Genomic DNA, 17,319 nt, shown 5'->3' with positions numbered 1-17,319 from the left:
TGGGTCCCTGGCCACTAAGGGATCTGTGGCAATGAAATAGCCGACAGATTGGCGAGGATGGGGGCAACAGCTCCGTTTATTGGACCGGATCCTGTCCTGACAATAACCAAGGCTATGATCAAATTAGAACTACAGAACTGGCTTAGGAAACAGCAAGTAGGATATTGGACCAAGGTCCATACACAAAAACATGGTAAGGTAATGACGCCCAAGCTGTGTTTTAGAAGAAGCTCTGTAATCCTGGGATTGAACAGGAAAGAGATCAAACTCATGACTGGACTGATGACCGGCCATGGTAATTTCAAAAAACACCTACACACAATGGGTATAACGGAAGAGGACCCCAAATGTAGGATCTGTGATGAGAGTGAAGAAACTGCATCACACCGAATCTTCGAATGCATGGTACTGGAGGGTAAAAGATACAGAATCTTCAGGACAACGAGAGCTGAAGAAATTGTGTCTAACAGAAAACTGGTAGAGGGACTCCTTGCACTATTTAAGGGCACTGGTTGGCTTTACTATATATACAGGGAGTGACACACCACAATAAACTTTGTTTCGGTGTGGGCAGTGGCAGGTAAAACCTAAGCTGCTTTAGCTTCCCTGTTAACATCAAATCAAATCTAATCAGTCTCATGTCCTATTTAAATTGAAACTGTCATCCCTGTTTATTAGGTTTCCTGACATTTTGATATACTTCTTAATTATGCTGCCCTAGATACTTGATGTCTGCACCACAATACTTGTCCCATTGTATTTCATTTCACAATTATATTCAACTTAGTGCTTGGCAACAGCTGATTTGTTTGGTTGTTTTAATTGGGTATGTTGCTGATGTTCCTTGCATCTCTCCTCAACTGTTGTGATAGTCTGCCGCATGTAAGACATGCCGAATTCACATGGAGTGCTTTATACATCACACTTTCAGAAACAACTTGACAGAATACTCAGAAGCACACTATTAATTCAGTTCACATTTTTCCATGTTTTTAAGGAAGTGTAAAAGTAATGGAACAAGTCATATTTTGTTTTGTTAAATATAAAAAGGAGAAAAAAGACATAATTCAAGTACCAAAATGGAGTAATATGCGGGAATACATGTGAACATACCTGTATGACCATAGTAGTCCTCTGATGCATCCCTCCGGCAATTTCTGAAACTGACTCCATGGCAAAGATGGCACATGTTTTCATATGGAAGAGCTGTGTTATATTCCTTGCTAAGTGCGCCTGGAACACATGACTTCCCAAAGTATTCTGCTGCTGCTCGGATGGAATTACAACCATAGCTACGCATCCAGCCATTGGAAATTAGATATGCCAAAGGTACAACCCATCCAGCTCCTGTGTTAATACCCGTATGGCAAGTATATTTTCCTGGTGAAAATAACATATATTCAGTATAAATTATACATAACATAATGTGCCAAAAATCATATTCTATTAAATAATTTATGCAACCAATTTTCCACACAGTTTCCAGTACCCAGCATTGTTGATAAGGACAATCATTTTACTTTTAATTTGTAGTCGCAGACTGTATGAAGCTAACAGCCAGATGGAAGCAGTAATTAATCTGGTGCCGTCAACAAAATGAAAACCTTCTCAGTATCCTCATGCAAATTATTTTACTGCTGGGTTCCTACTGCAGCACGTATTGTACAAGTGGTGATCAAAAAGTTTCTGTCTGAAGGTCACACTAACCCCATTGCCCGCTTGTCAGTGCTTACATACCAAATCGGAGTCATGCCGGCTTGCATATATGCTGCAGTAACACACTCAAATGGAAACTCTTTGAGAGCCCCTTATAGAATCTAATGCTTCCACAGTTTGACTACAACTTGCTCTGCTTCTGATGTATCATAAGTTGAACATTTAAGCAGTTTGAGAAGTGTCTCTGAATAACAAGGCAGAATATCTCCACACAGACTGAAGCTTGAGATAGCTTTGGATAGTTCAGTTCATAAGAGCATTCTATATAAACAAAAGTTCAGCATTTAAGTCCCAGTCTGGCACACCCTTTTTATCTGTCATGCAACACTGTTTTAGGCATGAAACACTATAAAGCACCAATACAAATAGTAGAATTCTATGAAAACAGAAGTAATGCCAAAACTGATCCAATTAAGTGAATCACTGTGATTAAGGAGGATCTTAAAGTAGGTAGTATAACTCAGGTAAACGTTACAGATGGAAAAATATTCAGGCAAAAAATATTTGATTGGAAAATTGGTCAGAGGGAAATTAGAAAACGGTTTGGAACACTGTGGTCTGATGAAAGAAAGAGACTTCATTCTGAAAGGATGAAACAAATTTGGACACAATGGAAGGCCAACCATCAAAAGTGACATTGACTGAATGTACTTTGTGTGGTCCTATTGGGCCCATGCATAAATAATAATAATAATAATAATAATAATAATAATAATGCGCCAATGCTAGCAAAATATTTTATATCAGTGATAGATTTTAAGACATTCTTCAGGAAAATGAACAAGATGTTCTTCATCAATCAAGAGCAACAACAAGATTCACATTTTTTTCTGCTGTTGACATTGCACTTTGCATTTTTCTACTGGGTAACACTTCTGTATCTTTTATGAGTTCGTATATTCGTTGTTATTGTTGTTGTTTGTTTGTGGCACCCAACACCGTGGTCATCAACACACTTACAAAACAGCATCTTTACACTGAAATTAAGGCCTGTGTACAAGTTTTCTCACTTTTGAGTGTCAATTTATTACATATTGACAATGGCATGAATTTTGCTTCTAAAACATAAGAGATGTTTGTTCATGTTTCACCTCCTTGAAAGTAAAACAGATTCACCTTATGTAGGTACCAATGCTTGTAACAACTTATTATATTACGTTAAAAGGACCATTCACAATCTCAGTTACAGATCTCAAAACTTGTGCATGGCGTATATTAGAAATTGCTTGTTCCATCAGCAAACAACAATACTATGAAACTATCTGACATATCAAGTGCTATTACCCTTGGATAAAGGATCTGGTGGAGAATGGCTTAACAAAGACTAAATATTGTATTCTGAACAAACCTTTCATTTTGTAATAAAGTGTACATACTTTTTCTAAAAAAACTTAGGGGACTAAAACGATGTGTTAGGCAAACTTCAAGCTCAGTATTATGGCTTTTGTAGGCAAAGCTCTAATGAACCAACGCACATTAGCAAGACAGTACAAAGTGAACAAGGACTTCATAAATATTCTATTTGTAAAGGATAACAAAAATCTGACAAAGAAATTTGAAGAGGTCTGTATATCTCAATAATCTCTGCTTCAGTCATCTTGAGAGCCTGACTAAACTGTCACTCCAAATTTTGGCTTCCTTGCTGACACATCTTGCATCCAACTTATCACTACTGTGTCTAGGAGCCTGCTCCAGTCCAACAGTTTCAAATTCAGATGTACGCCTATCAGCACTAAATAGCTTTTTTTTACTCATTCATATTTCAAGTACATGGTTGAGTCCCCTTTTGTCTCTATTCTTCATATTTTTGTAATATTGAAAAGATAGTTATCTTTCTATGTTTCACTGCAGTTCTCATTAAATCTGCATTTTTCTGGGGCTTCAAATCAGTTCTATAATTTGTTCATCGTACGAATGTACCTGATGTAAACAAACACAAACACGGTGATTGGTCAGAAGCCGTAGCACACGTACACCGGTGTTGTTACGCTCTTGGAAGTAGGTCCTACTTATGTATTAGATATATTATTAAGTTACGTTAAATGAAACTTTAAGATATTCAACTGTATTAATGGCCATCAATGGTATTCTTAATCACGCTATAGTCACATAGTTTTTATTCAAAAAATCGTATACAGCCATAGCCTTTGCAGCATTGTGCTCTGATTGTCGTGCTGTTAATGCACAGTATAAAAATGGCTGAAGCTGCTTTCTGTTCCGTAGTGAAACACACGCGTGGAAAACGGTTAAAATGTGCCGAGAAATAGGCTGTTCTTAATTTTTTTCATAAATTTACGGAGATAATCGGCTTTGTAGTTTTCCCAGTGTTGTACATACTGCAGTATGAGACACATACTCACGATGATCATGTAGCGCAGTCGGTAACGTAATAGAAAAATATAAATGTGGTTATTCATGTGGTGGTTCAAATCTCCCTAACATCATGTTTTTTTCTCCTTTAATTTGAAATAACTACATCTCATAATTATAAAACTCGTCATCATTTTTACGAGTAATGCACGTCTTCTTGTTTCTAGCCACATATTGGACACGAAATTCCTGTTTCCATTTCAAATAAAAATTCTTAATTATCGATGTTTTATGAAAGACTGCTCATAAAAGTTGTTTCAGTTAAAAAACATAACAATTTAATTTTTTATGGCCAAAATGAAAAACCAAATCATCCTTATTTGGATTATGTTCATAGTTTTATACCACAGAGTATCCTAGAAACATGAAAAACAATCATTTTCACAGCAATGAGCACATCATACATATGATGCCTTTTTACATTTACTACAGTACCATTAGAATATGAACCCAACAGAACTGATCTGGAGCCAAGCTGCGGAATTTGGCCCGAGAAGTAACAATACTGTTAAGCTGCCAGACGTACTGGAACTAACGCACACAGCTTTTTCACACGTCACTGCTGAATGCTGGCGGGATATAGAACAGCTCATCATAAAAGGAGAAGAGAAATGCTGCACCTGGTTGGCTTCGTGGATTCTGTTGTTGATAGACTCGTTATCAATGTAGCAGGTGACACTTCCAGAACTGAAATGTATTCTCGGATTCGGATAAGGAAGGAGCTAAGAGATTACCAGACGACTGACAGTAAGTAATACCTTCAGTGGCTTCCATATTTAACTATACCGTGAAATCCTTCAATACCCTCTTACGTTACACACAGCTTATGCAGAAAAATTACCATGTGGTTAAGGGGCTCCGGAAAGGCTCAAAATCATGAAAAGTTCAATTTTTACTTTTTTGCGTTTTCTGAATCTGCAGACTATTACCTTTTAATAGATATATAATTTATTCAATTCCGAAGACTACAACTATTTTTAAATTTTTTTTGAAATGTGTTCTACATGGGCGTGACCCACTGTGGCGCTGTTAAACTGCTGTCAAATGGTGTTATTATTAATGTCCGTGTTCATCAGGTACATTTTAGTGATGTGAGATAAAGTATGTGTTGTGGCTAACCTGTGATGGTTCAATATATATCGCTGGTGTGATTGTCGATTGTTTCATGTTTATTTACTCTGTCGTTATCTCGAAAATATTCGTAATTAATTCTGTTTCTTGAGTCTCTGTTTTGTTGAAGTATAATAATGAGTAAAAGTAAAGTTATTAGAAATCCTCTGAAGGCTTTTAAGAAAAGGAGAAATGTTGGAAAGCCAAAGGTATGTGTTATTACTGTAAACAATAAAGATGATGAAAATCCCCAACATAGCTTGTGTCCCAAAGAAGAAGACAGTTGATGTAAATATAACAAAGGATTGCTAACTGGTGAAGTGTACACTCATAAGCATAGTCTGCCTCAAGCAATAATGGAGGTGATAAAACCTATTTTCAGAGACTTAGCAGTACCTGAACTGTTGAAAAAGTGTATTCACGGAAAAACTCAAAACCCCAATGAAAGTGTAAACAGTGTTATATGGTCGAGAATCCCCAAGACTGTATTTGTTGGAATAGAAACACTTCACTTTGGTGTGTATGATGCTGTTGCGACTTTCAATGATGGCAACATTGTAAGGTGCAAGGTATTTAGAAATATGGGAATGAAGATAGGTTCTAACATGGTACGAGCGATGCTTGCTTTACACAAGGAACGCCTTCGGGCTGCAGACAGGGCTGTAAAGAGTCTAGAAATACAAGCAAGAGTAAACAGGAGGAGGAACAAGAGAAAGCTGGAGGAGGAGTTTGCAGAGGATGAAGATAATCCATCCTATGGACCTGGAATGCACTAAAAAGTTAATCCAATCTTTGTCGCTCGATTCCCAAAACTTTTATTTTCTCATACTAATTACATGTTTTCTAAGGATCTTCCAAACATATTTGTTTCAAACTTTCAGTAAATGTTACACAGTACCTTCTGCATAATTTAACACAGCCTTTTTCCAAAAAACTGTATATTTTTGAATATACAAATAAAAAATTGCAAAAAAATGTTGTGAATTTTCATTACAATTGAAAAAAAAAAATCATCTTTAATAACTGAACTAAAATTTTGTAAAATCCCTGTGTTAAATTGTAGCCCATATTCCAATAAATAATCTGTAAAAAGTTCAACTTCCTACCTCAAATACTTTGTGAGGAAAGATGTAATTTATAAGCGTTATTTTAACATTGCAAGTATAGGGCGTTCCGGAGCCCCTTAAGTGGGGAATTTTCATCATTCTTGTTCTTAATTACAATAGTATGTTAGGAGCTTATTGTGAGAGATTTGCAGTGTATTATTTCATTCTGCTTAAAAATTAAATGACATTTGAAGCTTTATTGCTCCTCTTTTTACGTTTGAACTGCAGTTGGCCACGACACTGCAAGCTAGCTGTAACAGGTGACTGGCCAGTGCTGTCCAAGTCAAATGTGCCTATAAAGCTGTTGTACCATATTATCACTAAGTCGATGTACCTGTAAGGCGCAGCACAAAACGTACCCTTATTATTGTACTTGACAGTATTCGAGACGGCTTGGCTGCAGTCCCACGTAAACGGAAATCCAATGAGGTTCCAGCAAACGCAGAAGAATACACAGTGCAATGTTTATATCAGGTTTATTCTTACTATGAATGGATCATACTACTTGGACTTTGGGGTCCATACTTCACTGCCATACACAAGAGTTGGTAGATGTAAACAACTGATGAACATATAGAGCCTACTGGGCAGTCCTGAGTGAGTTAGTAAAATCCAGTCAATGGAACATTCACATATATGTGAGGTACATGGTTATGAGAGTGAACTGAATGACATATATGCTCTTTAACTTAGCCGTAGAGTGGCTCAAGAATATATGTAATATTATATAGCACTATGCGAATATATGTAAGGAATACTGTAAATCAGTGTACAGCTATACAAATTTGAAGTTAATACATTATGTGATGACCGGCTTTGTAAATGCTGAATGAGTAAATAAATAAATACACAAATAAATAACTGGAGAGAGGGGATTGACATATTTTGCAGAAATTCATCTCAGTCTGCACGTGGCAGGTTTTCACCAATATTGTTCTGACAGTGCCACACATCTGTGAGAAACTAACTAGCTTCCTCTAATATCTCAGTTGAACTCATAACTGATATGATTTTAATTAATGATGGAGGAGCTCTTTCGAAGAACTGAGATAGCTGACTCAGATGGCAACATCTTAGAGCTCATAGCAACTAAGAGACACAAATTTTTGAATCACTTAACATAGAAGAGAGCAACAGTAATCAAAAGATTATGATAGGATGAAAGACAATGGGTGTTACAAGAAATGTTGAGAAAGGTAATGAAATATTTTTGCTTAGCAAGGTTTATGGGATACAAACTGCAGAATATCTGAATTGTCAGCACCAAACATTCAGCTCTGAGAATGAAGACATTGACCACAATTGGTTAAAATTCAGAAGCATTGTACGGTTTGCCTTAGACAAGGTTTTTGAAACTAAAAATCTTCTCTATCAGAATAAATGTGTATTCTGCCACCAAACGTCTAGCAAAACTTGGTTTGCTCTGTTCGTTCATGAGATCCACTAAAACGTAGACAGCGGCACTAAGGTTGATGTCACATTCTTTGACTGAAGGAAGGCATTCAATAAAGTTCCGAACTGTCTGTTAGTGAACAAAGATGTACTGAATAAAATTTACACATACGATCAGGACTTACTTGTTGATACAACTCAGCCCATCATTCTTATGAGAACAAAATCAACAGATGTAAAGGTAATTTCAGGAGCATCCACAGGAGTATGATACGACAATATATAATTAATACCTAGTGGATTACGGAGGCCTCATGAGGATATTAACACACCTATTGCATATAGGAAGGTTGCAGTGCCACTGAAAACCAGGAAGACACGCAGAGGATTGATAATAATAGATGCTGGGGTGATAATTAAGTCTGAACATAAGTAAAATAACATACTGTACATAGACAAAGGGATCCACCACTATTCAGGTACACTACTGGCAAGAAATCACTGGAAACAGTAACGACTGTAAAACACCTGTGACCTAGCAAGCTAAAGTGGAATGACCACATAATAAGAAGGAAAAGCAGGTGCCAGGTTCCATTTCATCCATGAAAGAAATAGCTTACGAAACAATTGTTTGACCAAATCTTGAGTACTACTCCCACGTCTGAAATCCTTACCAGGTTGGATTAATACATAACACAGAAGATCGAATGAAAATGATATGTTTTGCAACAAGATTATTTAATCAGTGTGAAAATGTTATGGAGATGCTTAACACTTTCTATCATGTCTCATGAAATGACAATGATGATAAGTTCAGAGAAATTAGAGCTCATACTGAAGTTCATCAATAGGCATTCTTTGCATGTACCATTTGTGAATGGAACAGAGAAGAAGAAGAAGAAGAAGAAGAAGAAGAGGAGGAGGAGGAGGAGGAGGAGGAGGGGGTGGAGGGTGAAAGGAGAGGGAGGGGGGGACCATAGTACTAAAGGGAGGTGGAGGGGGAAAGAGCAGTAGTACCAAAATTACCCTCCTCCACACACTGTAAGTTGGTAGGTGGAGCACAGATATAGATGCAGAAGAGAAACAAGATAACAAATTAACACATTAACTAGTATAAAGCCCATATTTTCTTGAGTACTGGTGAATCTTAAGGAATTTAACTATGACATCGATACTGTCTAAAGTTCCCAGTGGTATACAGCATTTTAATCCTCATGTAAATGCTCAAAGTTTGCAAACATCTCCAGAACCTGAAACTACTATAATATTAAATTTCACACCACACTGATTTATTCTAGTTAAGTAAGCTACAGGGTCAATTTATGTTGTATTTGCTCCTTCTTATTATTATTAGCTATTTTACGATTAAAATTTACACACACAACAAAAAAGAGTAACTGAACCAAATGTAAACAAAAAATTACAACTACTAATGTGTCTATAATGACAAAATGTGCTGTATTAACATGCAATAAAATATGCAAATAACTGACTAAGAATCCTTAATAAAGTATTCACTTCACAAAATTGAGACAACTTGAAGGTACTTAACAGCTAGAACAATCACCACCCACAAAATCAGAAAAAGTATCATTAACCCATTAGCGCCGTGCGTTGCCATATGGCAATGTTTGTAACACTTTTTTTCCATGACATCAACAAAGCGAGAGTGTTGGCAGCACTGGATTCCATTCCGCGAGACTGCAAAGATCACTACAATGCAACAGTTTTAACAATACATTTAAATTCTGAGGCGTAAGCAGTGTTGGAAGTCTTTGTTTGCTGAATGGCGAAGAAAAATGGAGTATAAGTTCGAGTAAGTATGTTTTACACAGTAACTTACGACATATAATTTGGTTTTTTAGAATGGTTGTGCTTTAAATACTCAAATATTTATTCCTTGGAGGTTACTGCTTGCTGTTAAATAAATTACGTTCATTTAGGCTGTTTGAAAGTCAGTGTTGCCATATGGCAACGCTAGGCGCTTGTACTCAGTAAAAGGACGAATTTTCTCTTTTTGTTTTAGAAGAGGTTTCTCACTTGCTGAGGCGCTGGAGATTCTTTATAATGCCAGGAAAGATCGGGAATATTTTGAGACAGCAATAGAGAAGAATGATGGATTATTGTATGTGTGGTGGCTGGACAACTCAGTTGTCACAATGATCTCTTCTTCAGGTGGTGCACAAGAAGTTGGCCAAGTCAAGAGATTCTCGCAACTAAGAAAGCGAAATATAACGATTCCCAGACCAAAACTGGTAGCTAAATATAATAGATATATGGGAGGTACTGATCAGATGGATCAGAATCTAGCATTCAATCACATTGCAATAAGAAGCAAGAAATGATAATGGTGTCTCTTTACATGCATGTTAGATGTCGCCATACAAACCAGTTGGATTTTGTATAATAAAGCAAGAAACCAAACTATTTCTCAGCTTGATTTCAAGAGAGAAGTAGCAACAGTGTACTTGCAAAGACACCAAGCTTTACCAAAAGCAGCCGGGAGACCATCTGCATCAAGGGCATGTTCCGACAGCCGCATATCAGATTCAGTTAGGTTTGATAAGACTGACCACCTCGTCCAGCACACAGAAGGAAAGAAGAAGAAAAGGTGTACACACAAGGGCTGTAAATCTATTGTGAGGACAATGTGTTCAAAGTGTAATGTGGGATTGTGTATTGACTGTTTTATTCCATTTCATGTAAAATAATGCTGAGTTCAAGGTTTGATTTTTGATTATTAATTGTACTGTGTTATAAAGTATCAATTGTATGATGAAGACTGAATAATAAATTTGCACAAAACTTGTATATCTAATAAGAAATTTATATCTAAAAACAAAGATGATGTAACTTACCAAACAAAACTGTTGGTATGTTGATAGACACACTAACAAACACACACACAAAATTTAAGCTTTCGCGACCCACGGTTGCTTCATCAGGAAAGAGGGAAGGAGAGGGAAAGACGAAAGGATGTGGGTTTTAAGGGAGAGGGTAAGGAGTCATTCCAATCCCGGGAGCGGAAAGACTTACCTTAGGGGGAAAAAGGGACAGGGCAGATATACAGGCGCGCGCGCGCGCGCGCACGCGCACGCGCACGCGCACACACACACACACACACACACACACACACACACATATCCATCTGCACATATACAGACACCAGATATATTTTTCCCCACGTGGAATGTTTCCCTCTATTATATTAATAAGAAATTTCAATAACCTACTCATTTTAGTTGAAGTTGTAATCCATATAAATTTAGGTAGTGAAAGCGCCTAGCGTTGCCATGTGGCATCATCAAATATCTCGCTAATGGTGGTAATGACTTTCGTCGAAACAACTCTGTCGTGTAATTTATGCCTTTTACAGACATAATAATGCAATTTTTAAAAAAATCATGAAGAAATTAATTCCGGCATTAATGGGTTAAAACCTACAGCTGTTTAAGTGTTAGACTGACCAAACATACATTTTCAAGGCTAAAAATAGACTTTTCACCTTCCTTCTGCAGTTACATTGATTTGCCTTAGTTTGATGTGTTTAGTGAGGGTTATACACAAACCTCAATCTGTTATAACAACATAACCATTTTGGTGAAAGAGCTAATGAAAGCAAATAAAATTGAGGAGAAAAAGTAAACAGAATTTCATTATTTAAGTACCATGTATGATTGTAATCAGAACTAGTATTTGTTATCACAGTTTTTAGTTTCTGAGTTGTAGGTCTCATGACAATGACTGTTTTCTTTTATCATGTTTGCCATTTCTTAAATTTGCATTCACACTTGGTGCCTGAATGTTTGTAATGGTTATCTATATTGAAACAGTTTATTCTACACTTCTGAAAGCCACTGCCATAGCCAGACAAAACAACAGAAAAATCTAAACATTGTTAACAATTCAGTGTTACCTTTCAAATATGTGATTTCTGTGCTAGGGTCTTGTTCTTTTGCCACAGCAACAGCATAATACTCGGGAGCACCCAAATTATATACTTCTGATAAAAATGGAACAAGCCCATAATTGAGACCAGCAGTATAAACATCTCCTGCATCAAAAACGGCAACATCTGCTATCCTGCAAAACATAAATCATGGTGTTACAAGCCATAAACAAAGCAACCATATTTTAATGGTAAAGTTCAAACATGATAAAATACTCTTCATGTAATATCACCTCCCATTTACTCATTCTTCCTCAGTTCATTATAGCCATTAAGTAGTTTTAATATTTATTTCTTTTGATTTGCATATTACTTTCGGTAGCTGATTTTCTTGCTCATGACTTAAAACAGTCTGGAGGGGAAAACAAAACATCCATCACAGGATGTGTACACAATGTGCAGTATACTGCATTTGATAATGCTTAGCTGCTATGATCTACATTTTCTTCCCTTCCCCCACTGGTAGTTGTTTTTGCAATGCCACCAGGAGTAAGAGCACTGTCATCGCATGGAATAACAATGCTGGTTTTTGAGTTAGTTGTGTGGTTGCATTGGAAGAGTAAGTGTGAAGTGTATTCATATGGTACAGTCATCATACAGGACATGTGCATAACAAAATCACTATTATTGTGGAAAAAATATATCTAAAAAGAAAGATGATGGGACTTACCAAACAAAAGCGCTGGCAGGTCGATAGACACACAAAAAAACACAAATATACACACAAAATTCTAGCTTTCGCAACCAACGGTTGCTTCGTCAGGAAAGAGTTCCCTCTTTCCTGACGAAGCAACCGTTGGTTGCGAAAGCTAGAATTTTGTGTGTATATTTGTGTTTTTTTGTGTGTCTATCGACCTGCCAGCGCTTTTGTTTGGTAAGTCCCATCATCTTTCTTTTTAGATATATTTTTTCCACGTGGAATGTTTCCCTCTGTTATATTCATATCACTATTATTGTGCAGAGATATGAATACTGACGGACAATATTTTAAGTGTGTGATGTATCGTGCTGTGTATGGGTTGTTCACCTGACAGATCTGCAACCTCTCTCACACCTCTGACAAGTGAGCGGCCTAACTTGGAAGGGACCACATCAGCAGCCACACAATCACCCACACCGACTAGGCCAGTAGGAGGCAGACCTTTTTGTTTGTGTGGACCACAATATTGCAAATAGTTCGTTTAGTACTGCTGTGCTGCTTTGGTATTTTGGCCAGGGCAGAGCCATTCCAACCAGACTTCCATTGGGTTTCTGGGTCAGGGGCAGACTGCACCTCCAGTTCTTCAGAGCCTCATTGGAAACTTCGCAACCTGCGATGCTGCGCCATGTATCAGCCACCTCTGGTCGAGGGAGTCACTACGTGTCTATCACTAACATCACTGGGATGTGGCCACCATTTCAGGGACTGAGAGGACTTTTGGTATTGGCTGTCAACCTTACCTCATGTTATATTCTTTCACAATCAGGTGAATTTCATCTTCCATTTGGGCTGTCAGCCAAAGTTCAAAATTAAGTAAATTCAGTGCATGTCACAAACCTTCGCAGACCGTCATTAAGATAACATATTTTCCAAGGGGGAGTCTTTTTGATTTATGTATTTCTTAATAAAACTGTTCTACATTGTTTATCTGGCCTGTATTCTTAGTGGACCTCAACTGGCCCAAGACTTATCATCCAGCAAATTATTGTGAAGAGAGAGAATTTGTTGGGATTCACTGAGATTTTAAGTGAGGCATGGCTGCACAACCATAACAAAACATGAGTGAAGAGGAAGTTTAAAATATTTACCATTGAACTTTGGAACCATGAATGATTTATTTAGGACAGGAAACTCATGTAAGTTAATTTGGATGAACTGCTAAATCCATGTCTCTTGTAATGAACTTTTATGAGTGGAGGACATACTACTAGTGACCTCTACACTTTTTAAAAAAAATGTATGTTACTGACTTATTAGGAACCTTAACTCATGTTTCCAGTATACAGACGGGTCCAAAAAAATGTATCCACTGTTTAAAAGTCCATAACTGGCAAACTAATTGCCGGAGTTGGTAGTGTTGTAGTTCCGGCAATCACCACCCAAGTGTTGTATTGCGTTGTTTTGTTTTGTCAGATGATAGTCGCCAGATAGTCAGCGTTTTGTTCTTATTTGCACCTAGTTACTCTAGTAAACATGGCTGGTGCAAGGCTTACATTCGATGAAAGGATGTCAGTTTTGAAGTGGTATTTTAAGTACGAAAACATTAAAGAGGTTCAATGGCAATGGCGAAATGAGTATCAACCAGAGCCACCAACACGTTTAACGATTCATCACATTCGAGACAAATTTGAAGCCGAAGACTGTGTTAAAGATGTACACAAACAACGATCTGGACAACCTGTAACAGTAACAAGCCCAGCTAACTCCTCGTGTGTTACAACAATTCACTCGCACACCACAGAAGTCTGTGAGACAGTGTGCCCGTGAAACTGGAGTGAGTCGCTCAAGTGTTCGGCAAATTTTGAAGGCAGCAAAGTGGAAGTGCTACATCCCATGACTGCTACATGCAATGAACAAGGACGACCCAGATCGTAGAATGCAGTACTGCGAGTGGTTTACTAACATGGTGTGCAACGACGAAGATTTTGCAGAGATGATTGTGTGGTCTGATGAGGCACAGTTTAAACTCAATGGTACCATAAGTCGCCACAATTGCATCTACTGGGCCACCGAAAATACGAAAGTCCATGTAGACAAAGCCGTGAATTTGCCAGGAGTAAATGTGTGGTGTGGGTTGTCTTACCAGGGCTTGATTGGGCCAGTCTTCTTTGACGGCACAGTTACCGGTGAGGTGTACCTTCAGAAGCTTCAGACATCCATTTTACCTGCCATCCGAGACTTGTATGGAGATAGAAGAGTTTACTTTCAACAAGATGGTGCCCCAGCCCACTACCAAAATCGTGTTAGGGCGTATCTCAAAGAAAATCTACCAGGAAGACGGATAGGCAGTAGAGGTGCTGTGGAGTATCCACCACGTTCCCCAGACCTAACTCCTCTGGACTTTTACCTGTGGGGAACACTAAAGGACATTGTTTATCGACAAAAGTCATGTACATTGGATGAATTTCGAGAATCTATCGTACATTCATGTGCAAATATCCAACTGAACACGTTGCAGTCAGTAGTTCGTGCTGCAGTTCAGCGGCATCATTTGTGTGTGGATGTTAATGGTGACCATCTCAAACACCTACAGTGATATCTTTAAGTTGGAGTTTAAGCTACACTTTCACCAAAAATGAGACAACTCCATCAATTAGTTTGCAAGTTATGGACTTTTAAACAGTGGATACATTTTTTTTGAACCCCTCTGTTCACTCTTAGAGACAAATGCAATTAATAATGAATGTGTAGCACAAGGTAACTTGTTTGACATTTAAATTTTGATCATTGTAAATACAGGTGGGAAGCTTACAAATTCTAGAGCAATTTTCTATATTTGGCAATCAGGATTAAAACAAATTTCTACCATGCAGAGGAAAAGGAAAAAACCCTACTCATCAAAGTCATATAATGTGAGACAGGTATAACGCTATACTGAGCAAACAACGAATGACCATATGAAATAAGGATGCAGCAATACCAGAGATATTCTGTTTCACTGTTTTCTCTCTTACCCAGATGCTATTGCCTGCATACAATGGATTTGGCTATGTCCCTTGTAGCAGACCATCTCTGGTTTCAATAGCTGAGCTTTCAGTGCAATCTGAAAGAAGATTAACATTATTTAATGTACAACAAATAAGTGACTGAAGAGAAAAAACACAAACAACAAAATAAAAACAACAAACATTAATTTCTGTAAAGGCCACTGAGAAACGTGCATAACGCATACTGGACAACATTTATTTCAGCACACAACAGCTAGACACATTGCACTTGAAATGAAATGAAACATTTCTGAAACAAGAATCTAAATAAAATTGATTTACTCATTGTCTTTGTGTGCTACTGAATAAAATATCGCTGTTCATCCATGGGAGGCAGATAAAAAACAACAGCAACTCTGTCAACGGCCACAGTGGCATTATACTTCTATAACACATGGCTACAGCTATGCACCAGACTGAAAGAAATTACAGGTCATACAGTCTAATGATAGCTGTCATGTCCAGTATGCCTATAGTTCACATTTGAGTTTACCTATAGTTCATATTTCTGTTACGTACTGCAGTAAAGCATTCAGAAATGCTACTATTAATATTTCAAAAAAATGCACACATATACTCATATACTTGTCACACAATGTAAGAGCAAACTGAGCTCTGATATTAAGGAGATGATTACAGCCTTAAAAAGATATGAAGATAAGTTTCAAATTCTTTAAGCAAGAGACTAAAGACGCTCACAAACTATTTAGGAGAAGGACTCAAAAGGTTCATTAACAATTTACAGTTGTATGTACATCCGGAGTCTGTAAACAATGTGAGGTACATAGCACGGGGTACTTCCCATTTCATTGTGTATCAGGATTTCTAACTGTTTCCTTTTTGTACAGAGTTTGCGAAGAATGACTGCTCAAATGGCTGTAATTAGTATATTCTTGTCCTTACGATTTCTGTGGAAGAATTTCATAAACAATTTATGTAAGGGGCTCAAGAGAAATTGAAATAGTTAACATTTTGACTGCCAGCCACGCAAACCTTGCCATTTGTTAGAATGCCAGCCATTTCTAGGATGTTTTAGAAACTACATGCCTCTCATAACATCACGCAAACTAATCAAACTTGTACATATATCTGATTTCATATTTAAAAATGGGAGAAATTGTACCCTATCAAATGACAGGTTTGGCAGTCTATCAAATTTTTTGTGTCCTGTCAACTGACAGAATTGGCAATCAAAGTATAAGAGACCGATTTCCAGTGGGATTGAACAAACTAAGGGGAATTCACACACCCATCAATGAGTGGATGCTGATACAAAGAAACAAGTCTCAGAACAGAGCTCACAAACAAAAAGGCAGAGCTGAATAATTAAGCCAAAAATTAAAAATAAGGTTCAGTTAATAACAAGAAAAGGTACTTGAGGTTAGCGCTAGATTCAAGTATTCAAACAATGTAATAATGGTTAACATTAAGTGGTATAGTTATTGGGTTTGAAAATACACAAAAACATATGGGAAATTACAATTGTAAGGTAACATTTCAAACAGTAGGCTTATCCTTTAAAGGCTCAACATTACATGAAGTGTGAAAACATCAACTTAAAAATTTGCTAACTGGGTGAAATTTCTATAAATTGTAACAAACTCTTAAAATTGACATCATCATCTAGTGGCATAAAAGTAAAGTAAAATTATTATAAAACTCAGCATTGGCAACCACTCATCTACAGCTGACTGATGTGTGGGACAAATATATATGTAACAGCACAGAGAATTTTGCTGTGTTATGAAATGTTTCCAGTTTAATCACATACTTCAATAGATATGCAAATGACACCCAGTGAGTATTATACAGGTGCAGAGAGGTGTGTGTGTGTGTGTGTGTGTGTGTGTGTGTGTGTGTAATGGAAAAAAGAGCAATAGCAGAAATGCTAATGTAATTCTCAGTACAGTCACATGCCACACACCAATCAGCCACAGATAAGTTGTTACTTATCCACATTTTTGTTTGTTGTTTTTATTTTGAAATTTG

At 37.3% G+C, this 17,319-nt stretch overlaps 1 protein-coding gene across 1 annotated transcript in view; it reads right to left on the bottom strand.

Annotated features, from left to right (window-relative positions):
* LOC126251426 (melanotransferrin) overlaps positions 1-17,319 on the bottom strand; it is a 149,031-nt gene that overhangs the window by 20,769 nt on the left and 110,943 nt on the right. Inside the window, exons 10-12 of the mRNA XM_049951842.1 lie at positions 15,298-15,386; positions 11,611-11,777; positions 1,114-1,380 (exon numbers count right to left, since the gene is read on the bottom strand). Of these exons, the coding sequence (XP_049807799.1) occupies positions 1,114-1,380; positions 11,611-11,777; positions 15,298-15,386 (523 nt within the window). The remainder of the gene's footprint in view (positions 1-1,113; positions 1,381-11,610; positions 11,778-15,297; positions 15,387-17,319) is intronic.

This window comes from Schistocerca nitens, chromosome 4 (genome assembly GCF_023898315.1).
Source record: "Schistocerca nitens isolate TAMUIC-IGC-003100 chromosome 4, iqSchNite1.1, whole genome shotgun sequence".
Classification (NCBI taxonomy): Eukaryota; Metazoa; Arthropoda; class Insecta; order Orthoptera; family Acrididae; genus Schistocerca; species Schistocerca nitens.
Note: the sequence above shows the minus strand (reverse complement) of the source record. Positions and strands in the feature narration are given on the sequence as shown.